The sequence below is a fragment of the Salvelinus alpinus genome, chromosome 18 (assembly GCF_045679555.1).
Source record: "Salvelinus alpinus chromosome 18, SLU_Salpinus.1, whole genome shotgun sequence".
Classification (NCBI taxonomy): domain Eukaryota; kingdom Metazoa; phylum Chordata; class Actinopteri; order Salmoniformes; family Salmonidae; genus Salvelinus; species Salvelinus alpinus.
The window spans coordinates 13,116,394-13,141,117 of record NC_092103.1 but is presented as its reverse complement, the minus strand read 5'-3'; the positions used below and the strand labels follow the sequence as shown (position 1 = coordinate 13,141,117).

At 40.5% G+C, this 24,724-nt stretch overlaps 1 protein-coding gene and 1 long non-coding RNA gene across 4 annotated transcripts in view; both read left to right on the top strand.

Annotated features, from left to right (window-relative positions):
- Positions 1-5,838: 5,838 nt before the first annotated feature.
- nkx6.1 (NK6 homeobox 1) lies at positions 5,839-9,266 on the top strand. Of its 2 annotated transcripts, none has more exons than XM_071350243.1 (3): positions 5,839-6,906; positions 7,233-7,429; positions 8,212-9,266. In XM_071350243.1, exons 1-3 carry the CDS (start codon positions 6,354-6,356, stop codon positions 8,455-8,457), a joined length of 996 nt encoding a protein of 331 aa, XP_071206344.1. In that variant the 5' UTR covers positions 5,839-6,353; the 3' UTR covers positions 8,458-9,266. The 2 variants fall into 2 exon arrangements, with proteins under 2 accessions (XP_071206344.1, XP_071206346.1); XM_071350245.1 differs by having other exon boundaries at positions 5,840-6,906; positions 7,257-7,429.
- A 1,758-nt stretch (positions 9,267-11,024) lies between these two features.
- LOC139544657 (uncharacterized) overlaps positions 11,025-24,724 on the top strand; it is a 28,112-nt gene continuing 14,412 nt past the window's right edge. For both annotated transcript variants that reach the window (XR_011668910.1, XR_011668908.1), the window contains exon 1: positions 11,025-11,092. This is a non-coding gene — a long non-coding RNA (uncharacterized lncRNA). The remainder of the gene's footprint in view (positions 11,093-24,724) is intronic.

The following is a 24,724-nucleotide window of genomic DNA, read 5'->3' as shown; positions in this document are numbered from 1 at the left end:
GAACGATCTTATTTTCTGCATTTATTCCTAACCCTATTCTTTCCCCATTCATTTTCCCCATAGGGATGGATTCACGAACCAGAGGTAACTAATTTCTGGGTTTTAGAACTACAAACTAAAGAGCTCTATAAGGCTGACAGGTGGCTTCAAAGCCTCTTTGGTCAATAGAGCCCCACAGTGGAGGTGTCATAATATCCATAAAACCTAGCGGTCAACAGGGAAATGGTTCCAATTGTTTTTCCACCATTCATTTTTCCCATAGGGAATTTTAGCAACACAAAATAAGGTCTGTGTTTCATGTAGGCTTACCCTGGAGTGGCATTTTGATTACCATGTAAATCTCTCTCGGACAAGGTAACTCAGTATATTCGGCTCTATTTTCTCTGATTGGAAAATGCTAATTAGCATCAAAGTAGACATCATGCAAGACTACAAGTCTCTGCAAACTCGCATGTAATCTCTAGCTGACACCTTTGATAACAGGTATTGTGTCAATTTAAAACTTGCACAAGACAGTTCACAGAATTTTCAATTTAAAGAAATGTAGCCAATTTATTCATTACTAAATGTAGCTAACATTAGATAGTTAATCCAGAGATTCTTATCCTTGCCTCGATTTGGGAGTCTAGTCCAGATCATCATTACATTTATAGTTCTTTATGATAGCCACATTAGCAGCTAATTAGCAATTCATTTTTGGGGGGTGAATACAGGTGTTTTGGTAACTGTGTAATTCTCTCTTGGATAAGGTGAGTTTTAACAATATATTTGCCTCAATTTACTCTCAAATTCGAAATGCTAATTAGCAACAGAGAAGACCCCAGCAAGACTATACATTCCTACAGGAAGCTCCTGCACGTCATCTCTAGCCGATACTGTCAGCTACCATTCGCCAGTTCAATCAAAGAGACCTGTGCTCAATCCATGATGAATCCATGTGCTGTATTGAAATTAACTGAATAAAGTGTTGAACTTCCATCCCCTGCTCTCTTATAGCATCAGCAATCCAGAGATCTATATATAATGACGAGATGCTCATGTCTCTGCCCTAAAATGGGAGTTGTTGTCCCAAAGACGAGTAGGCAGGCGACAAGCGCTACCTCTCGCTTCGCCTCTTCCTCTCCGTTTATATACATCATTGGTCTACACTGGGATAAAATCTAAATTTGGTTGCGCCCATGTCCAGATTTCTGATCCCTACACTGGATGTAGGCTTCAATACAGGTTTATCATGGCAGAATTGTTACCTTTTTTTATTCGGAGAATAAAGGCACTTGAAAGAGTCACATCACATGAGTAATATCTGCCCATGTGTAAATAGGTCTAAACCATTTCTACATTTTGTCTACAATTAGTTTTCAACTTCTCATGAATCTGTCAGTTTATCTGTTAACTGGCCTCTGTAAAATGGTATAGAATCAGCTTGATCCCCTCTGTCAAATGCACTTAGACCTTCTTTTTTTTAAAGGAAAATGAGAATTAAAAAGAGGTTCAGCCCCTGGTTCGACCGTGATCTTGCAGAGTTACTCCACCTCAAGAATTACATTTGGCGAAAGGCTTGGCACACACATACTCAGGCTGACTGGCTATAGTTCAGGCAAATGAGAAATAAGTGCACTCAGGCTATCCGGAAGGCCAAAATGAGTTACTTTAAGGAGCAGTTCTCTCTCTGTGGGTCTAACCCAAAGAAGTTCTGGAAAACGGTTAAAGACCAGGAGAATAAACCCTCCTCCTCACAGCTGCCCATGTCCCTTAATGTTGATGATGTGGTTGTTACTGACAAGAAGCACATGGCTGAGCTCTTTAATCACCACTTCATTAAGTCAGGATTCCTATTTGACTCAACCTTGCTTCCTTGCCCGTCCAACATTTCCTCATCTCCCACCCCTTCTAATGCGACTATCCCCGATGCTTCTCCCTCTTTTTCCCCTGCCCCGCTACAAAGTTTCTCCCTGCAGGCAGTTACTGAGCGAGGTGCTAAAGGAGCTCCTTAAACTTGACCCCAAAAAAACATCTGGGCCAGATGGTTTAGACCAGGGGTGTCAAACTCATTTCGCATCGTGGGCCACATACGGCCTAGGGAGATGTCAAGTGGGCCGGACCATTAAAATTATACCATATGCTAATGCTATTTCGCTAGCAATTAGGTAGCTGGCTTTTACCGCTGCTTCACTGACTTCTCGGCTCTGGATGAAAGTTGACTGCTGTTTCCTCAGACCCGCCAGCAATTCGTTAATCTTATCTCTTCTCAGTTGTCCTTGCAAGCCGTCATATTTTTCGCTGTGATGAGTCTCGTAGTGGCGTCGAATATTATATTCCTTCAATACCGAAACTTGTTGCAAACACACCAAGCACGAAGGTTTTCCGTGCATCTCTGTAAATAAATAGGACGTGGTCCATTTTTCTTTGAAAATTCTACACTCCTTATCTACTTTTCTCCGTTTGGATAACGACATTTTGGCTAATGAGGGTGTAGCGGAGAGGTAGAGACCAAGGTATTAACAACGTCGTAACAAGCAGCAGATGGCGCATTGATACCGTCTGCTGTTTTCAGTCTGTCTCAGTGATGCGGCTTGTCTTCTACTCTGATGGAAAGAGTGCGCCCCTTAGCGGATAATCCATGAATTGCAGCGAATTAAAAATATTAATTCCATGTCTTTTATGCATTTTTTCCACTTTCAAATTATCCTGCGGGCCTGATCGAACCTCCTTGGGGGCCGGTTCCGGCCCGCGGGCCGTATGTTTGACACCCCTGGTTTAGACCCTTTCTCCTTTAAGGTTGTTGCCCATATCATTGCCAAGCCTATCTCCAACCTTTTTAACCCGTCTCTCCTTTCTTGGTAGGTTCCCATTGCTTGGAAGGCAATGGTTCGTCCTTTATTTAAAGGGGGAGATCAAGCTGATCCTAACTGTTATAGGCCTATTTCTATTTTGCCCTGTTTTTCAAAAGTGTTGGAAAACTTGTCAATAATCAACTGACTGGCTTTCTTGATGTCTATATTATTCTCTCGGGTATACAATTTGGTTTCCGCTCAGGTTATGGATGTGTCACTGCAACCTTAAAGGTCCTCAGTGATGTCACCATTGCCCTTGATTCTAAGCAATATAGTGATGCTATTTTTATTGACTTGGCCAAAGCTTTTGATACGGTAGACCATTCCATTCTTGTGGACCGGCTAAGGACTATCGTTGTCTCTGAGGGGTCTTAGGCCTGATTTGCTAACTACCTCTCTCAAAGAGTGCAGTATATAAAGTCAGAAAAACTGCTGTCTCAGCCACTGTGTTGCTACCTTGCTATGTTGTTGTCTTAGGTCTCTCTTTATGTAGTGCTGTGTTGTCTCTCTTGTTGTGATATGTATTTTGTCCTATATTTATATTGTGTTCATTTTGCATTTTGGTAGGCCGTTATTGTAATTAAGAATTTGTTCTTAACTGACTTTCCTAGTTAAATATAGGTTAAATGAATACATTTAAAAACTTGTGGGTAATTGAACGCTAGTAACAAACTGCCTAGTCAAGACTGCGACCTAAAAAGAGGCCATGGGGGACTACTGTTCAGTCGTGTGGTCAGGTGTCACAAAGAGGGACTTAGGAAAATTACAATTTGTTCAGAATAGGGCAGCACGGCTGGCCCTTAAATGTACACAGAGTGCAAACCCTTAATAGTATTTGGTATTTTATTATTAGGATCAAACTCTTCCTGGGGTCCACACAAAACATGAAACAAAGTACAAAATGAAATAATACAGAACATCAATAGACAAGAACAGCTCAAGGACAGAACTACATACATTTATGCTTGTCAATCTCTCATGGCTCAAAGTGGAGGAGAGATTGACTTCATCACTACTTGTTTTTGTAGGAAGTGTTGACAAGCTGAATGCACGGAGCTGTCTGTTTAAACTACTAGCACACAGCACGGACACCCCATGCATACCCCACAAGACATGTTGTAACGGCCCTGAATTTTTCTGAACCGTCTCAGTGCTTCTCCTTCCAATAGGGCGCTCCCCCTTTCATTCCCAATTAAATAGCCAGCATCAGCTGCGCAAAGTGGGGTTGTAATAACCTCAAGTCAAACCGTAACAATGTGGCCAGAGGTCTCTTCACAATCCCCAAGTCCAGAACAGACTAGGGGAGGTGTACAGTACTACATAGAGCCATGGCTACATGGTACTCTTCCACATCAGGTAACTGATGCAAGCAGTAGAATCAGATTTTTTAAAAACAGATAACAATACACCATATGGAAGAGCGGGGACTGCGAAGAGAGACACACACACAGGTACAGACACACGCATACGCAGACTGTCGCTAGCACACGCAATCTACATACACGTATATGCTAATATTGCTGTATGGTGGTATTATACATTTTGTATTGTAGATATGTAGTGGTGTAATATTGTTATGATGTACAGTTTTATCTTTTGTTTTATGTGTGATGTAAGTGCCTTAATGTGTTTGGACCCCAGGAAGAGTAGCTGCTGCCTTGGCTAATTGGGATCCCTAGTAAATACAAATACAGGGGTAGCCTACTCAAATCTGAGCCTGGAGTTCTGGAGGAGCCTACTGCTTTCTTTTCTCCTTGGTAGTTAGTTAGATGAATGTCATTGACTGGCCAGACATCCCACTCATCCAGAGCCCTATATTTCTGAATCAGTGTTAGGTTAGAGGGGGGAAATTACAATCATCATCAGTAGAGGTAGAGGTCCAGATTTGAGAAAAAGTCATGTAATTGCAAGAAAATATTGGGGAAATGCAGCATTCCATTAACTGCAGTATTAGGTTCTACCACTGGGTGTCACTAGTGTCTGTCTTGCAATCCTTCAGTCGTTCTTTAGGAACAGCTTGCAATGTGGCATAGGGAGGCCTACTCAAACATTGATCCATATCATCCATATATGAGCCATATAACTTTTTTTCCAATACAGGAGAATATTATTGACATCCATTGTTCAAGATTTTTAAATCGTCAGTAGACAATTTATTTAATGGTTATTGGTGCATTTGATTTTGTCACTGAATTGATAGCCTATGCCCAGTCTTTCAGCCTATGATTGATTTCAAGTCAATACCGGATAGTTACCAAAAAACATCTGATAATGATATAGCCTGTTGAACAATATCCCAATAGATACATGTACAATTCTGTTTGTCAGAAAGTCATAGTATGAATTCATATTCGAATAGTGGAAGTGTTGTACTCAATTGATCTAATTAGTCTGATCACAGACACACACGCACACACAAACTAGTACCCTATTTTCTCAAAGTAGTAGTTTTAAACCTAAATAAGTGGGCTACAAAACTGGATGAAAACGGCTAGGCTACTCAAGGCTATATTTATTCCAAATTTTGTTTGGGCTTCAATTTCATGATGGACCTCCAACATAAACGAAAACGTTAGGGCTAGCCTACTATTTGTCCTTGTTGAACGGACAATAAATATGTCATGAGTCATATTTAGGTCTATGGCTGAAAGCATCTCTCAATAGCCTAAGCTACAGCTTCTTTAATATGAATGGGTATGGATAGACAAAAGTTACATTTGGATATAGTTACCTAGGCTACTAGGCTATGTCACATGATGAGCACATGCAGATGTCCCTTTATCTAAAAAGTAGATCTAGAATTGACTGGATTGATTCTGTTCCTTTTGTGTTTCGGCTAATAGTGGGTCGGGTGGCAACTCTTTTAATGTGCAAATCAAAGCTATGATGGAGAGCCAATGAGGACACACTCCTAAATCCTGTTGGCGCTCACGCTTGACACACCGCCTACGTCACCGTTGGGTTACCCAATCGCAACAGAAACACCCCGTCTACTTTCTGTTTTCTACTCTCAAAGTTTTTACTTTTGCGGTAAAAGACAGCGGAAAGTGATGATAATGTTTTATTATCTCAATGATCGTCTTGTGCATCGGAAAGAAATGGTGGCGTTTTATCAATAGATTTTCAAACATTCAATAATATCATCTCTAAAGCAGTCTGTCCAAGTTAGCGAGGACGACGTGGGAAATTCATCCTATTTGAACGACTTTATTCTCAAGATTTGCAAGGTTGAAGAAGCGGAGTTATCCCTGTAATAATGGGTATTGGATCTCGGCTAAATTAATCTGGGATTTCATCTAGCATGGTTTCGTTTTAAAACACGACATTTTCATTTTAGAGACAATTTTTCAGGCGCTCAGTTTGCAAATGTTGAAGTTGGGCTAATATAGGCCTACCTCCAAGGAGACTTGTATTATTTTGTCTGTTTGATGAGAACAACTTTGCATTATCACTTGAGAACGTGAGCATTGCGGGTATTTTTGTTGTTGACATAACCGTCGCATTTACCTATTCTCGGTTATGTTAGCCGTGGGGCAGATGGACGGGTCCAGACAGAGCGCTTTCCTCTTAAGCACCCCACCTTTAGCAGCTCTGCATAGCATGGCGGAGATGAAGACCCCACTCTACCCAGCCTACCCGTTATCTTCCACCGGGCCGGCCTCTTCTACCTCACCTAGTGCCACCTCTCCAAACCCCGGTGGCATCCCGGTGTCCTCACCGGGGATCAAACCATCCTCCGGAATGTCATCTCTCGGATCCCCCCATCAATGCAGCGCGCTAGGAACACCTCATGGAATAAACGACATCCTCAGTCGTCCCTCGATCCTTTCCCCAGGAGCTGCTGCTGCCGTTGCTGCGTCCTCTTCTGCCGGAATCTTGTCCGGAATGCCCCGCTTCAGTAGCTTGAGCCCCCCGCCACCCCATGGGCTCTACTTCAGCCCCAGCGCTGCAGCAGTGGCAGTGGCTCGCTACCCCAAGCCGTTGACAGACCTTCCAGGCAGGACCCCGATATTCTGGCCAGGAGTCATGCAAAGCCCACACTGGAGAGACGCCAGATTCGCATGTTCACCCCGTAAGTAACTAGTCCACGTTTTTGAGCTATCTGAACTTCAATTTAACTTATTTTTATGGTTAATGTATAGGCTACAGGGGTTATTAATAATTTCCCAGTAGCTTATGGTATTTATTCCTAAAAACCGAAGCTGATCTGACTTGAATGTCTAGCTGCAATGTGCATTATTATAATGGACCGAACAAAAGTTTATATTATAACAGCTCAAATTCAATTGATTATGATATCGTATGAGAATATTTTAACATTACTAATATCATATAAATATTAAATAGCTTACTATTGGCATATTCTATCAATAGGCTACATTTAGTTTAATGGACTAGATGCTTTATGTTTTACATTTTCAGATCAGAATTCTGTACTGCTCGACAAAGATGGAAAAAGAAAACATACACGTCCCACCTTCTCTGGACAACAAATCTTTGCCCTGGAAAAGACTTTTGAACAAACGAAATACCTCGCTGGGCCAGAGAGAGCACGACTGGCCTATTCGTTGGGAATGACAGAGAGCCAAGTGAAGGTAAGACATATTATGAAATAGTCTTTATAAAATCCAATGCATAATAATATTGTTTAATAAGTAGCCTGTAGTTAACCTGCAACTAAAGGGGAGCACACTAGCCCCTTGTAGCCTCTGCTACTCAATTTGACAATTTCTCACGCTTTCCATTTGAAGTGCCTCGTGTATTTTAGACAATGTTTTGTCTTTCGTTTCAATATTTCTAAATAGAAAGATATAGCCTACACTTTCAGTCGAATAACAGTGGTCAAACGAATCTAAATAGAAATGACTGTCTATTGCATTTCATATGAATGAATCGTTAAAGAGAATTCTCAGATAGGCCTAATTGTGGTTATAGTCACAACTATAAATATTTCTAAAATATTAGTATGTATATTTAATAAATTAATAATAACGTAAACTACAATTTAACGAAGCATTTTGTTAATTTATGTCATGGAAATAATGGTAGCAACGTTTTGCAGTGCAGAGCAGCATGTAGATGTTTGCCAACAACATGGAAGGACGTAAATTAAACCTATATTTTCTCTTTAAAAAAATATTTTGTCAATTTTTCTAAACGAACGATTAGAATGAAATATAACCTACAATTATTTGGACATGTGGTGACTTCACGTGACCTAGGCATATGCCCTTTTCATTTGGCATATTAGCAACGTTTGTAGGCCCAGGCTACATAAATGATATGCAAATTATGTCTGATGGTTGTTAATCAATATCTTTGCAATAGATTAAGAGGTCCTTTGTTTGCATGTAATCAATGAATATCAACTTTTTAGGTGTGGTTTCAAAACCGAAGAACTAAATGGAGAAAACGGCACGCGGCTGAGATGGCTTCGGCAAAGAAGAAGCAGGATTCTGAGACCGAGAGGCTGAAAGGGGCTTCGGAGAACGAAGATGATGATGATGATTATAACAAGCCGTTGGACCCTAACTCAGACGACGAGAAAATAACACAACTACTGAAAAAACACAAACCAAACTCCTCACTCCTTATTCATACGTCAGAAAACGACAGTTCGTAGACAGACACGGGGGGAAAATACTTTTGACGCAACATTTCAAAGTGGAACTGGTGCAGGTTGTCCCTTTTCTCGTCCAAGTTTTGAAATTAATACATTTGCACGAGGACGGAGGACGCATGCCAGATCAAAGGACTAGACGCAATTTTGTAGTCTGGATCATTGGCCAAAACATGGACTCTTCAATTTATAGAAGTTTCAGCATTAAGAAGATGGTACTTACATGTAAATAGAAACGTGAGTTGTATTAAATAGAAATTATATTACTGTGAATATTTATGTGTAAAAAAAAAACATTTTTTTTTGTATCAAGTACTGCTGAGTCTCTTCCTCTCAGTTCTGACGTCTGACATTGTTATAGCTTTGTCAATTGTTAAAAGCGTAGCCTATATTCTCATCTTCATTTTCGTTTAGTATTTGAAATTTACATTACATTTCATAGTGAAGTAATAAGATACACCTGTTTATAGGACCCAATTTTCAACCTTTATGGACTCCGAAACAATATCAGAACAAGCTTACCTAAACCTATTGGCTTTGTATACTGAGTATAAGAGAAAAAAAAGAAATTAAATTGGCCACATATTTTACGTGTAAAAAATACTGGTTGTGACACAATTGAAGTACATTTGTAATATACATGAATACTGTTTGTCTCCCTATTGGTAAAATGTTTTTTTCCCCCACATGTTACTTAATTTATATAATGTTTTAAGTTTGTAACAGTGATTGAATCCTGCATAAATGTGTAGGCCTAACGTTACCGCAGGTTCATATGTAATGCACTTTTATTTAATAAAAGATAAAATGCATGAACGTTGCTTTACTCTGGACATAAAACAATTACATGTTGTTCTCGGCAGCATTAAGCTAATGGAGAACATAATGGGAAAAGCATAGGGGGAGGGTCAACTAAATTATTTAGTTTTATTTTATCTACCTATAGGCCTACATTTCTATTTGTGTACATTAACGAAAGACATTTGAAGATATAAACAGGCTTTTGAGACACTGTTACTATTCATCTTAATGTAGGGGTAATCTCTTTTTGCAGGGCAGCGTAAAGTTTTATATTTGTTTATGTAAACAGTTATTATTATTGCTGGTGTTGTCATGCCACGTTTCCTTGCTATGATATAGCACCAGCAATATGCACATCTATTGTTGTAGGCCTATAACCACGCTATAATAATAATAATAATAATCATTTATAGTAAATCAATAACAGTATATTCCCTTTGCAGTGCTTTTATAAAAATTATTCTGCACTCTTTCCCTAGATTACTGGATTATAGAATAGATTTTTGAATGTCGAATCGAATAAGTAAGCCTAGACCCCAGAGGGTACAACTAGTATGGACTTGCGTTCACAGTATCGTATGAGCCGATATTAATGAATTATAATTGTCTATCCGGCTGAAATTGTTCCTCGTGCGATGGCGTGAAGATATAGTCGATGGGCAGAATATTCCAACAGTCACAGACAGTTAAAACATGGCCTGAAAAGTTCATAATTAATTTATCTGTCGAAGAATCTAGAAATTCACTCCGCAGTGTCTATGCCTCTTCAGGTTCGCATGATTACATCAGCATGTTCTTTTAAAATTGGAAATCACTCAACCGATTCACAGCGCTAGTAAATATTTAATTTATCAGATGTGGATATAAGTAAGTAGAGGCATTTGCCAAGTCATTTTGGAGAGACTCACTGTTAGTAAATGCTAGATTTAAGACGTTGGCCTTTTGAGAAGGGTATGTGATAGTGTCATCAAAATTTGGTCTAAGTTATATAGACTAGGTCTAGAGATAAATGCACATTTTTAAATCTAATCGGCAATTTTATTGTACATTTGCAATATGGTAGTCCTAATAGCAATCTACATATATACAATGAACAGTTTGAAATAAAAGTAAGTTCAGGACACTGAAAGAACACAACGATGTCTCTCAGTTAGATATCATTTCGAGTGCAGAAATGGTTAGTTACTCCGATGTAAGCCTATACGAAATATATGCTACCAGACAGAAGGACCTGTAGCTTATGGGTGCACAATGAGGGCAGTTATACAGTAAATGGTTTGTAGACTTGAAAGGTAGGCCAATGCGTGCCAGTAGAGGCTGCTATTTGTATAACCATTTGAGATTCAAGCTATTACCTACTAAGTAACATTCTCAATTAACATCATGTTAAAAATGTGGTGGCAGTGTATTTTGTTTGACCACTTTTTCTGTCCACTTTCTCTTTGAATATGTAGCACAACTACAACTGCAGGATTTCAATAAATACATTTTGATCTGCCATTTTGTCTCAAATCTACACTGCCACCACATTTTTTAACATGAAGTTAATTGATAAAAGTATGCACTGATGGAGAACAACAGCTGACAATGAGGATTTGTATGTCTTACATTATAAATATTATTGTGGCATATTTTCGAACGTCATTAGCAATTTTTTTGCCTACTAATTCAGGCGATATATTTTATGCCATTTATAAACCGCACTAGGGCATAACAGGAACCTAATAGTTCCGACCTTCATGTTGCACAGCGTAACGCATGCGCCTCTTCAGGGTTGAAACTTTTTTTTATAGCTGTCCGGTCGCAGTGGCAGAAAAGTCGAATGAAAACTGCACAGGTAAGCATGTTTTTATATTTTCACAGACATTATGTGAGCGTCAATTGACAAGATCATGAACACGTGAAACATCCGACCGGTTCAAGTTAGATATTTGGGCAATAGGCCCACTGTAGGCTATTGTCGATCCTATAGTCCTATTCAGTGCATCATGTTTGTAGGCTATGCCAATATGACTGGAATGCATTTTCTATGTGTACTGGAGTAAAATGCTTACCATATTATACTTTTTTGTTTGATGAAAAAGGCAATATTTGACGTGTATCCTTTTTACTCGGTTCCTCCTATTGCTCCCATGCTGCTTCTGTTCACACTTGCAGTGAACATGAATCTCTCTAGCACAAACCTGTGATTAGTTCCTTAAAGGCATCCATCCCAATAAGGGAAACTAATTCCAACCTAATCCATTCATGGACGCTCACTACCTTTAGCGCCTAACGACGATAGTATCTTCTGTCCGGGGGTGTTTTGTTAAGAGACCCGATACTCGTTCGGGACATTAAAACGCATCGCATGCAACAAGGATTTGGAAACATGAGGACAGTATATTTTATACCAGCTATAAATAATTTTCAAAAAATAAAAGTTTCAATTATCTCACACCTTTATAGGGTTAGAGTTAGTGTTCCCACACGGCCATATGATGACTACCTACTCCATTATTATTACATTGAGTAGCTAGGTCCTTTTCAGTGGCCACACTCAATGGAAGTATTTCAGATTGGGGGCGGTATGGCGATGTCAAGTCATGGCGTTTGGGGATAGCTCCTCCATATAACTGGCATCTCACACTGCCACAGGGGTCAGTGCAGCCACTGCATTGTGTGCTACTTGTCATTCTTAGCGGCTGCTTTTCAATTTGCTGCCTGTGCTATAATATCAGTCAGCACCAAAAGCACTCAACATGGGCTTTGTCCCGTCCACCTCTTCAAATGGATTTTGAATGAGGAATTAAATACAGACTCACTCTGGGTGAGATCTAAAGAGTGCATGTTTGATGACAGAAATGGAGTTATGCTGAAAAGCGGCAACAACAGTGGTTATCACTGGACATGGTTTTCATTTTGTCACGATAAGGCCACAATATATAACACTAGTGATTTTATTCTTGTGAGATTTTGATAAAATTTGATTTTTTAGCACAGATAGTTTTATTTGGGGGAAAATACTATTTGTTGATGCACCAGATAACACTGGTTCTGTGCATTCCAGGTGTAGGCCTAGTGAACACTGGTTCATTGGTTTGCATTGTGGGTACCACCAGACCTAGATTATTTAGGGTATTTCAATTACTTTCAAAGTATTTAGATATGTTTTATTTGAAAAGACAAGTAGGCCTAGTTGAATATTGGAATCTATTTTTAAAATAATACTTATATACTCAAGTACACTCGCATGCATTTAACCCAGGTATTTGAAAATAGTATTTGAAATAAGTATTTGAAAATACGTTCAAATAGTTGGCTATTTATAGGGAATTATTTGAAAATACTTCAATAGAAGTAGTTGATTCGGGCCACATTATTTGAAGATACTCAAATACACAGAAAATAAGTGAAAATAAGTGTAAATATGTAAATAACAAATAATCAAAAACATTTTGAACCCAGGTGTGGAGAACATTGGTTCTGTGGGTTCCAGGTGTGGAGAAGACTAGTTCTATGAGTTCCAGGTGTGGAGAATGTGGGTGGTGTTCCTCGGGGACTGGCAGCAGCATCTGTTGACCAACTGCTCTGCCAGACTGCCAGCCAGCATGCTTGCTGACTATGCTCACCTACACCATTCTGCCAACCACAGCTATCCTGCTACATCTACCCAGATGCTACAGAGTCTCCAGCTTCCCACATGAAACACATCCTGGAGGAGAGGTTAATTAGTAGATAAATACATCGTCTGCTTCTAAAAAGGGCATTTGCACTGTCTCACCTGCACAGTCTCGCTATGCCTCAACCCTTCATGTACATTGTTATATACAATAGTGTTATTCTTATGCCACATAGTGAATTTCTGGTATTTTGTCTTCAAAAACATTTAGCTTGAAGCAATGTAATGGCAGGATGACTAACTGCATGGTGTTGAAAATAACATGTTTTTGGGAAAGTGTTGCTGAGGTTTAACAGAACCCCCAAATGGATTCATCATAATACCCCAAATATTCAATACAGCTGAAGGTTTTAACTCTTGCTTCATATCCCTGCCTGTTGAATTCCCAATCGGCCAAAATAATTAGCTATTTAGTGGTGCGACTAATGTGTTAGCCTTACCCGGCTATCTTTATAAAGAGCCCATTGATTGGGCTCTCAGTTGACCATGTACTACAAGAGATTACGCACAACGACATGTGTCAAAGGGGACTGTAGATCCCACACTGTGAATTGTGTCTCACATTTGCCTGCAGCCTTATCTCTCCCCTCTCCCGTTTGGAGGCTTGTGATAAGGAGCGCCTTGGGAGCCCCCATTATGAAAACCTATCCGGCCACACAGTAATTGACTGTCAGAGAGGAACAGAACAGGGGCTTTTCACAGTGTTCACATTAGAGACTGATTCCCTTCTTTATGTTGTAACTTCTCCCCTGTTTCTTCCCATTTATGCTTGAATAAAAACTTTGTGTGGTCTAGAGCTCTGATTGCACCTCGTTCCATAAGAATGTAACTAATTCATTCTTGCAGTGTTACACTGCTCAGTGAGCGTAGTAATCAGTGGCCCATAGGGCCTGGAAATAAAGTAAATGTTAATTGCTCTGTCTGCTTGAGCAAATAAATTACAACTTATGTTGATGATTAACTCAATCCTACAGTGGATGAGGGTTTATGCAGGTGACAGGTGCTTCTGGAATCTAGAAGAATTTACCTGGTGTTGTGTGTGTGTGTATTTGGTCAGTCAGATAAAATCTACAGTCTTTAGGCTTTGTGGTGTTGTCACCATGTCCCCCGACTGTCCCCTGACTCTGTTTTTGGGGAAGACACCCTGGGTGGGAGGTTCTCTCAAGTATTTATTCTGAGATAATCTCCCCTAATGATGTCTCTCCTCTCTGCTTCTGTCAATGCCACCGCTCCTTCACAGGCTTATGAACAGATGTAGATGCTCAAATATAGAGTTTTGTGTAAACATGATTATAACCACACTTCAACCTAATCCTTACACAGAGACACCAGCACAGTGACTGTACACGCTTAGAAAAAAAGGTGCTATAGGAGAACCCTCTGAAGAACCCTTTTTGGTTCCAGGTAGAACCCTTTTGGTTCCAGGTAGAACCCCTTTGGGTTCCATGTAGAACCCTATCCACAGGGGGTTCTACATGGAACCCAAAAGGGTTCTACCTGGAACCAAAAAAGGTTATCTTATGGGGATATTGTGTACGTGTACTAGTAATAACAAATTCTCACTTTGTTCTGTCTGTGCACAGCTTCCCATTGCTGTAATGTTGTTTCTTATTAAAAAAGGGACACAAACTGCTGTGATTGATGAGGAGGCTAAAGTTTGTTATGGCCTTATTCAAAGGGCTCTTCGCAGACGCTCGCTGCTTGGTGAAAGACTGTGTCATTTCTCCTGCTTTGGAATAGGGGAAGGAGGGCAAGGGTAAGGCTGGGCTAAGTAATGACAAAATGAGCACCTTCAGTAGACTCTGGCTGTGAAAAAACCTGCCCTCATCACCCAAGTATTTTGTTCTGAATTTTATTAGCACTAGCCGTGCTAAAATAACCTGTTAATACGTATCATAGTGCAGCAATAATAACCTCCTCAATCATATTTTAAAAGTCACGTCAAGCCGGCCCAGTATAATTCATCTCTATGCAAATACATCAGTGTCAGCCCATTAATGTATTGCAAAGGGGATTTAATAAAATGCATTCTTCCTTCTTTTTTTACTCAGGAACAATAAAACACGAGCCCTGTTGCTCAAGAATTATAGCAACTATTACAGTAACACATGGACAGCATGCACTCTGAAAATAAAAACCAACAGATAAAGTGGCAGGGTCATGGTGGGGTGCAGACACTTAGGAAAATGGCAGTGAAGTAATAGATTGCGCCCTGGCTGTCTGAGGAGGCCTTAGCCTCCCTTGGAAATCAAAGCCTGATTATACATTCATTTGGGTCTGGATCCCCGACGTAGGATGCATAGCCCTCACTCACCAAGGTGGAGTTATTGCCAGCACAAAGTATAGTGAGGGTAATGAATTAAGGAGGCAGTAAAAAGGTGATGAAGTGCATTCAGAATGTGTTATGCCCGTAATGAAATTAAAGCAGCAGTGTGGCACGGGATATGGAGTGTATAGGCTCTAGCTATAGAGAAGGTAGGAAGGGAGGGAAAGTGTCCACTGGTTGGTGTAGGTTGAATAATGGTCAAAAGCTTACATGTAGAGTTCCCAGTTTGGCGTTGTTAATGGGAGGTGATATTTTACAGCAGTAGTTGCTAAGTCGTGTTGGAGGAGTCCAGGTCGGGAACGTTTACCTTCTGTCTGTCTGTTGTATTGCTCACACCATGCTGTCATAAGACTGCTCTTTTCTTGTTTCATATACATAATGACTGATGCTCAGTTAAACTATCAAATGGCATGACCCAGCCCAACTGTACTCCAATTGGTGATGGAGTTTCAGTGATTTAGCATGTGTTGTTCGAAGAAGATCGTTGTATGTAACCCTAGAATAGCTTCACAGCATGTGTTCTCTGACTTATATAGACAGCAGCAAGTTTCTCGTCCAGAATTTTGACTTTAATAGTGTATTTATCTTAGGGGGTGGTGGGGCGGGAGCGTACCCCCCCCCCCCCCGTACGGCCTGATGATGAGGCGCCCCACCCCCTGATTATCTGTCATTTAACGGTTTATCAAAGTCCCAAGATCCTGTCATGGCTGTGTGAACGGTGGATTTCTCTTTTTTATGGAGTCATTAATTTCATGTGGATCATTAGCTTCTATACACATCCTGTGTTTTGACAAATGCAGCCTGGGAATTATGTACATAATGTCCCTCCCACGGCCGTCTTCGTAGGCCCCCCTTCCCATCCGGCAAATGCATCACGTGATAAACAGGGAAGTGCACCCCCCCATATTACCCAAATGTGTTTCAAGGGGTGTCTCTGCTCAGGCCCATCACTCCATTTCTGTAGACGGCTCATTCAATAGCAACCGCTGTGTCGCTGTGACACATGTGGCCATTGACAGCATTTTCATTGTGACTATTGGTGCGTTTGGGGAAAACAGGATTAAATATTAGGTCTGTATGATAAATGATGAAAAGGTGAACAACTGTAGCCACAGTAATATTATGATCACATCTGATGTCGCTTTACTGTGACCAGTGATGTTTTGGGGGGAATAAGGGGTTCACGTCTCATTCAAGATGCATTTGGTTGGTTTTAGAGGATTGCTCAGATTAGTAATTTGTCTGTGGTCCCAAGGTTGTCGCTTCTGCACGAATAACTGCATTTGAAAATAGTGATTTTAAAACTTTCCCCCTGAAATTCACTCTGTCCCGAAAGTATTATTGGGCTAATGTCTTTAAAATCCCTTTACTGTGAATAAGTAATTGCAGCAAGTAATGGAATTTTCAGGATGAAAATGGAATTGAAACCATTGCCTCTAAACACCTCCACTATGTTATTGAACCTGGGGTGGAGATGATTGTTCTAATGTTACATTTTTTGGCGACTCATTGTAAATGTGGACGATTCACCCATATGTTCTCAGAGTTTATTGCTCTGGTGAAAGCTTAAGTGAGAGGCAGGAGCATGAACTCCAGACAGCCTCACTTTGTAAAGCGCTAATATCTAAAATGCGTCTTATGACGTACTTATGAAGTCAATCTGGGAGAATCTATTGATCTGAATGCCAAATCATAGGATGTCTGTCTATGCCAAATCAGGCCGGACCAAGGAGAGAGGGGTACTTAAGTGCATGGTCCTGACCTGGCTCTCCTTCCTGCGACCCTCATGACTACTGCTCCAGACGCTCCCCAGTGTCAAAGGGCAAAGGTCAAACAAGGTCACCCGACATCAACATTGCTGGGCATTTCATTTCATTTTCAAGACAACATAGTGTATACACAAAAAATGAAATCCTTTTTAACAGTGGTGATTTCGTGCGGTGAGGGGGAGAGGCTAATTGAATAATACTCTGATTTAACTGCCAAAGTATTTTCTCTGTTGTATTTAATCAATACTTAAGACTCATAATACCCCAGGTCATCAGGAGAAACATTTCCATAATCAATGATAAGAGGCTCTCAAGTTCAGCAGGTTATTGTGCTCTCCCTCCTTCCTCATCTTTCATATACTTATTTATTGTCAGGCTGCCTGTCAGATAGATAGGGAAAACACTACAGGAGCCCAGGAGGTATCTCAGAGGACTCTCAGCTGTGCCAGTTGCCTGGGTAACCAACCACTCTCACTCTCTCTGTGTGGCCCTCTCACTCAGAGGTCAGGGTGAGATCACTGGTGCTGTGGACCTTGGTTCAGGCCTGACCTGACGTAGTAAAGGCTCTTTCTGTGAGAACTTGTGATGACCTCATCTGACACTGTGCTTCTATGACCCCTCACTCTGGTCAGAGTGGTCATTTTGGTGGGACAGTTTTCTCAGACCAAGTAGCAGTAATGGAAAGGGGTTTGTTGTCAGATGGTTAATGATACCCACGTAATGCCACTCCTCTGTTAGGCACTTGAAGTGCTCAGTATAGTGTACCTTTTGTAAAAACGGAAGAATGTGTAAAATATGTAACGTTTTGTAAGATGGTAATGGTGGCATTGTAACACAATGTTTTCACACAAAGTGCATATTCACTTGTTACGCATGTCGTTTCAGGTATGAATTGTAGATACATCAGCATATACGGTATATCAACAGCAGCTATGTATTCCTGTTGTAAATCATCACCTAGTGTAAGCCCCATGTCCTCTCTGTCTGTTTGTTCTCAGTGGACGTCATGGCATGACTGTTGTTCTTTAAATTTTATTTCATTTTGTTTTATTTTTACGAGAGCCAATAAAACACACATTGATGCCCCGAGCTGTTAAACTCGTAAGAGCTTCAACAAAACTCCTCAGTCATTGGCCTGCCAATAAAAAATGAAAACCCATTTAACCCAGTGGAGGTGCTGTGGTCAGTCAATAAACCAAACAAGGCGGAGTGCAGGTTGGACCGGACTGCGCAGGCCTCTGGTGAAGATGGCAAGGTCAGAGAAGAGATTGTAGTGAAAGGTTCAACAGACAACAAAGAACAATCCGATTCTAATATGGATATGTGCGGACCTAGTAGTGTGTCAGGGGAGTGGTGAGAGAAAGTTGGGAAAGTCATGCTTCTCTTGCAGTTACAGAAACATTTACGCATATCCTTTTGGTGTATGGTGTGTTGTGTTCGTGTGTTAATGTGTGGGCGGGAAGGACACTAGAGAGATCAGTGAAGTTGATTCGGCTTTGCATTTTCGAAAATCAACTGCAAGCCCAAATGACTTCGTTAATAAAGACCAATAGCAATTGTTCCTCCGTACATACAGAGAGAAAAAAGCACTGGGCTTGGCTGTGGTCTTTAGTATACTCTCTGAGGTATCTAGGCTAATGGGGCCTGCAGCTTTTCCCTCCTCATGTATGAAAGGAATGAGGATAGGGGCATATGATCACATTCATTCACTAGTCTTTACACTATCTCTGGTATCATTGACTAGTAAACCTTAACAAATTATCTGTAGCAAGATGTGGTCACGTGTTCTGTACTGTAACTAGAAATAAGCCTCCAGGATGCTGTATGATTTCATTACAGAAGGATGTTCTCTGTTTGAGAGAGAAATAGGGAAATAGTGACAAGTTTCTATCATGTATAGTAACTTTCCCAGGCAGAATCATGTCCATATACTGTAAGGCCCTGTTCCTGTGTGTGAGGTGATGCATCAGGCTTGCGGGATCTTTCCTCTCTCTCACCTCTCTCTCACCTCTCTCCCAGCACAAACAACAAGCAAACAGACACAGCTCCGTCTATTCTCAGGGATGCACGGCCCTGCAGGTCTCTCAAGCTTGTGGCAGAAACTAGGCCACCATCTCAATCCTGTTCTGTTGACCTACTCACTTACTGACCCTAGACAGGATAGATTTAATTGATACTCTTTACTCAATATCTAGATATAAATTCACAGGTGCCTGTTCATTTATCAAATTAATTTATTCTCAAAATATCCAAAGGCCAAAACCAGTCAAAAATGTAAATGGTAACTTAACAACGTCCTCTAAATCTTTATGGCATCATTGCAATACTTTTACTCCTCAAGTCAATATCATAAGAGTATACCTTAGTAACAGCATTACCAGCATTAATGTACCATTGCACGTCAGGTTGTCAAGGATCAGTTGTCCTGAGGTGTCGCCGTATGGCCTGGTCTGGCTGCAGGGTAAGGAGGGGACTGACCCTGACAGCAGTTGGCAGCTAATTCCCTGAGCCTCTTTGTTCATTAACAGCCCGTGTCTCCCTCCCTGCTGCTGCTGCTGCTGTCTGCTGGTCCTGGCCCATGGAGACGCCCGTTAGGGGCCCTTTTGTAATCCTATAAAGAGGAAAAATACCAATTTGTCACAATTTGTCTCACAGCTTTGTAGGATGTTAAAGAGGGGGTTGATAACGCCTCTCTCTGCCCACCACCAGCCCCCATCACACAAACTCAACATGGGATCCTAGCTGACTGTCACCTACTACAGATATATACTGGGAAAGTCATTGGAAGGGTTAAAGTGGCGGTTGGTGCCGTTGAAGATGAGGAATGACAAAACATTTTTTTTATGAGCATGGCCTTATTTCTATTACAGCATATTGGATGACTGTCATTCATATTCCATTCACCCAGCTCAATGTAACATCGATATGTTTAGGCTACTATATATTAAATTAGAATTTGCTCTATACCCATCATGAGGTTGCTACAACCTAGCCACAGGTCAGGAGACAAATTTGAGAAGTCAAGGTGACAGAGAGTGACACATTCAATATCGCCTTGAATACTTTTGCCTGCATCTGATCACTCGCACACACAGTTCCTTTTCATAGCAGCCGTGTACAGCACCATCACTTTGCTCACATCTACGCGATCTGCCCTTCCCTTCGCTTGTGGACTTCACCGCACAACACAACAGCTGTCTGTGACCAGGCGCAATAACCTCTCCAAGCCAAACCTTCATACCATAACCGCTAACCTCTACACAGCCTACAACATAGTTGTCACCATATTAATGTTATAGTCAACAAACTATAACTAACGTGTTAGTAAACACACAATCCAATCCATGTGTACAATCACGCAGGACAGTGTACAGCAAGCAGTTTAACAGTTACACAGGCAGGCCCTGGTGGCAATACCTTAATAAAACCGAAAGCTTACCTTGACTTGAAAGAGTTTCAGTGTTGGATAGCCTTAGCCAGCTAGCTAACATAAATAGTATTCCTCTCTGTTTGAGTCAGGTTGTTGAGTAGGCTAAATTAGCTGCATTACCTAGCTAAGTAAGTGAAAGGTAAACTAAGAAGAAAAAAATATGATGAAATATAGCTCTCTTTCTCTCTCACTCTTTGCTGCTTCCCCTTAATTAAAAAATATATAATTTGTTCAAAACTGTTAAACTATTGTCTTTCTCTCTCTTTGAGCCAACTACTCACCACACTTTATGCACTGCAGTCATTGCTAGCTAGCTAGCTGTAGCTTATACTTTCAGTACTAGATTCATTTTATGATCCTTTGATTGGGTGGACAACATGTCAGTTCATGCTGCAAGAGCTCTAATAGGTTGGAGGATGTCCTCCAGAAATGGTCATAATTACTATGGAAGTCTATGGAAGGGGGTGAGAACCATGAGCCTCCTAGGTTTTGTATTGAAGTCAATGTACCCAGAGGAGGACAGAAGCTAGCTGTCCTCCGGCTACACCATGGTGCTACCCTACAGAGTGCTGTTAAGGCTACTGTAGACGTTCATTCCAAAACAGTGTGTTTTAATCAATTATTTGGTGACGTGAATATATTTATTATATTCATTTTATTATCTAAAAAGGATAACTTTTGTAATGTTTCACTATTATTATTATTTTTTTTATTCACGAAGGATGATGGTCCTTCCCTTCCTCCTCTGAGGAGCCTCCCTGGTGTGAGGCTACTGTTGACCTTCATTGTAAAACAGTGTGTTTTATTCAGTTATTTGCTGACGTGAATATAAGTTAGTATGGTTTTATCTAAAAAGGATAGCTTTTTAAATGTTTCACTAGTCAAATGTTTATGAAATTCACTGAGTTAGATGGTCCTCCCCTTCCTCCTCTGAGGAGCCCACTGAAGGGTTATGTATGGCACAACTTTTATTGAGTACAGGCGAAGTAAGTTTAATATGAATGTTACAGTGTCTTAAAAACTTTAGATCTTTACAAAATAAGCAAAATATAGAATGTGAATGAAAAAAGAAACAACACAGCACATTGGTCTGTTGGTCTTGCGAGTGAAAGAGGTCTCTGTGGAATGTTTCTGTATTTAATTACAGCCTGTGTCGTCTTTCAATGGACAGATCATTTTATATTTATTTATGTTTAATGGAGGGCTGCTTCATAGCTTTCTACTTAATTCCTGAATTCAGTAAGAAATAGAGTATACGTCACATGGAATAAGGAGTGCAATGAAAGTATATGAGGCAGGGGCTGTATTTTTAGAATTGGTCATTTGATTTCCATACCAACTTAAGGACAGATGAGGAATTTATAATATAATGATAAACAAATTATAATGAGAATGGCATAGGGAGAAGCAGAAGCAGGCCAGCCAGACATTCTTAAAGTAAACCATTATAGAATTACATACTTAAGGATCAATCCATTTTCCTTCCAGAAGACCCAAGACTCGCACGCACGCACACACGCACGCACGCACGCACACACACACACACACACACACACACATACATAATCTAACCTTAAGTTACCTCTATTCTCTATTAAAATACAGTAGGTCCATAATAAAGGCACAGTGGGACACAAAGCAATTAGTACTAAAGAATTAAATGCAAAATGAGCTTTCCAGAGTTATTGGAGTGGTGCTGTTGACTTATTGATCAATAGACAGACCAGAACTCCAAACCGTGTTACAAACAGCATGGATCTCCTGGAATGATCTGCAACTGTGACACGCTGACTCATGAGAATCAAAGACATTTCATTGGTTTTTGTACCACAGAAATACTCAAAGCTGCCAATCAGCAACATGTAGAACACGGCAGAACATCAGCATAGTTAGGAGCTGTATAGATGGAGCAATCAATCTATCAATTGGTCATTCAGAGCTACCCAGACCAGAGAGGAGGTGTTTAGGCTTGTTCAATACATTGGACCCACAGTGTGATAATTAATGTGACAATGACCTTAAATAATTCAGTTTGCTGTATATGTTTGCGGGGAACGACGACAGGAGTGTTAAAGCAAAGCAATCCACAGTCCACAAAGCAATACTTCACACGTTCTAAGCAATTTCTTCACCGGATCACTCTCAGGCAGATTATAATGGGTCTATAAAGTCTGGTGACCTCACAGTCTCTCTCATTTACAGCCAATGACTTTAAGTGTGTCCAATCCAATCCTCAGGTATTTATTGAGAGGGAAGCACAGAGCTGCTCTCTAAGTAAATTGAAATCTTTCCTCCCCCTTGGGATATCTTTTCAACTGAATCCGATGACTTGAAAATAGCCTCAGGACTTGAGGGAGGCGGGGGATCATGCACTTAAGTGCCTGGAAATCTAAATATGTGTATATTTCTACCAATATTTGAATTATTCTATATTATTAAAAAAGTGAATATTGTCGTTTTAGGAGTTATGTGTGATCGTCTTTCGAGAAAAAAACCACAATTGAACAATTGAGATAATACTCAATAGCTAATGTGACACACATTTTGTTGTTACACATACATTTAGACCATACAAGAAAACGCAACTTGATGTATATGAGCCACTTCTCACATGATGTAAAGTCTGGGTTTGAACCATATAACTCTGTACACAAACTCCCTCAGCCGTTGGGAGTGAGTGTCCAGCTCTGTGGCCCTCCAAGGCACTCTGCTGCAGCTGTATCAATGGGTTATGTGTGAAATGTAAGCTATGCAGGTCAGAATGGGAAAGAGTCCTGCTAGGCAAATAAACAGTGTGATGTAATAACACAAAGAGACTTTTTCAGCCCTTCCAGGTTCAACCCACACTTCATTACCAATGAAACAAGTTTAACCCCATACAAGAACTCTTATGTCCCCATGGCCCCTTTCAATGATGAGGCATCAATCAAATAATGGTAAATATGCTGTTCAAAACGTGCACTTTAGTGTGTCTATGGTGGGTTATAATGCAGAAAGATGGATCCTAAAATCAATACAGTATATTCTGTAGAAAGGTGTCAGCATTTAGTATTATGGATCATTTTGACAGATAAGCGGTGGCTATTTTAAGATGAAAACGTTATGGTTCTGTCAATCGATGAAGGGTCCACTCCTTTGAGCATGGTCCCTTTTCACAGAGCATTCATCTTTTTAAGTATACTTAAACAGGTCACATCCGATTCTCTGGATAGACTAATGGTGATTTCCGAGGCAGAATTCTCTGTCCATTTAAGGCTAATTGTGGATATCTCAGTAAATGTAATATGCTTAATGCTTCGTTTTGCATTTTGTCCCCTCAACCCCTCAACCCATAGGTTAACACTCGTCCTGCTTCCATCTAATCTTTTGTCCAGGGCATTACCCTGGAGGGATCGAGAGAGAGCAACAACTACGGGGAGAGGAGAGGGTCAGGTGGTCTGGTCCCTATCCAGAGGGTCAGGTCGTCGGTCCATATCCACTTCTCTGCTTCCTTCATCCCATTTTATCGATCGCACAGCCTCATAAAACACTTATTTTTTTGTTGGTCCTATTCTTTGAGAATCAGTGATTGCTGTGTCTATTTGACATCCTGTTTCACACTGCCAAGGAGAAAAACATCCACCAAAGCCATGGAGGATGAAGTATTTCAGCACCTGTGAATTTTATTTGACGCTGAGTTCTTGTTTGGGTGCTTGTGATCGTGCTTGGCATTTCCACACGTTGACACCGTTCTCTCTGTCTTGTGGTTTGAGAGATGCAGACATGTAGATGAAGACATTAATGGTCCAGCACCTCCTTATTGTTATATAAACCAAGTGTAGAGACAGACAAGCCAATCTCAGATTGATTATGCTGTTCCTCTCCATTGATTGTCCCACTGATGTCCTCTGAAGTGTGTAAAAAACAAGAGCGAAAGTATTATTCAGAAAAAAATGACAAAAACACTCATTTCTATTTGTATTTATTATTTTCTACCATGAAGAGAGGCGAGTGATTGAAGAATAGTTTTTTTTATTAATTTCATGGATTATTTGCTCATTATGCATTAATCATGGTGTCCCATCTGGAGGGTGCAGGCGTGACTGTGTGAGAAACAGCCATTCTGATCTCAATTAGATTATGCCTCTCCTCTCCGTCTAGCCATAAATCACTTCTCCAAAGTGAAATTAACAGTTACTGGAGCGCATTAATAACCCGCGTCAGGCATGAGGGAAGGGCAGCCACTGGAACCCCCACCCATCTCTCACAATGTTGAAAACATCATTTTGTTTGTGAAATATCAA

What these genes read in the sequence shown, in the direction of transcription:
- nkx6.1 (XM_071350243.1), top strand. Translation starts at nt 6,354, where the DNA reads ATGTTAGCCGTGGGGCAGATGGACGGGTCCAGACAGAGCGCTTTCCTC. An exon ending in CAGATTCGCATGTTCACCCC is followed by an intron (nt 6,907 to 7,232) that starts GTAAGTAACTAG and finishes TTAATGGACTAG; the next exon opens with ATGCTTTATGTTTTACATTT. An exon ending in TGACAGAGAGCCAAGTGAAG is followed by an intron (nt 7,430 to 8,211) that starts GTAAGACATATT and finishes TCAACTTTTTAG; the next exon opens with GTGTGGTTTCAAAACCGAAG.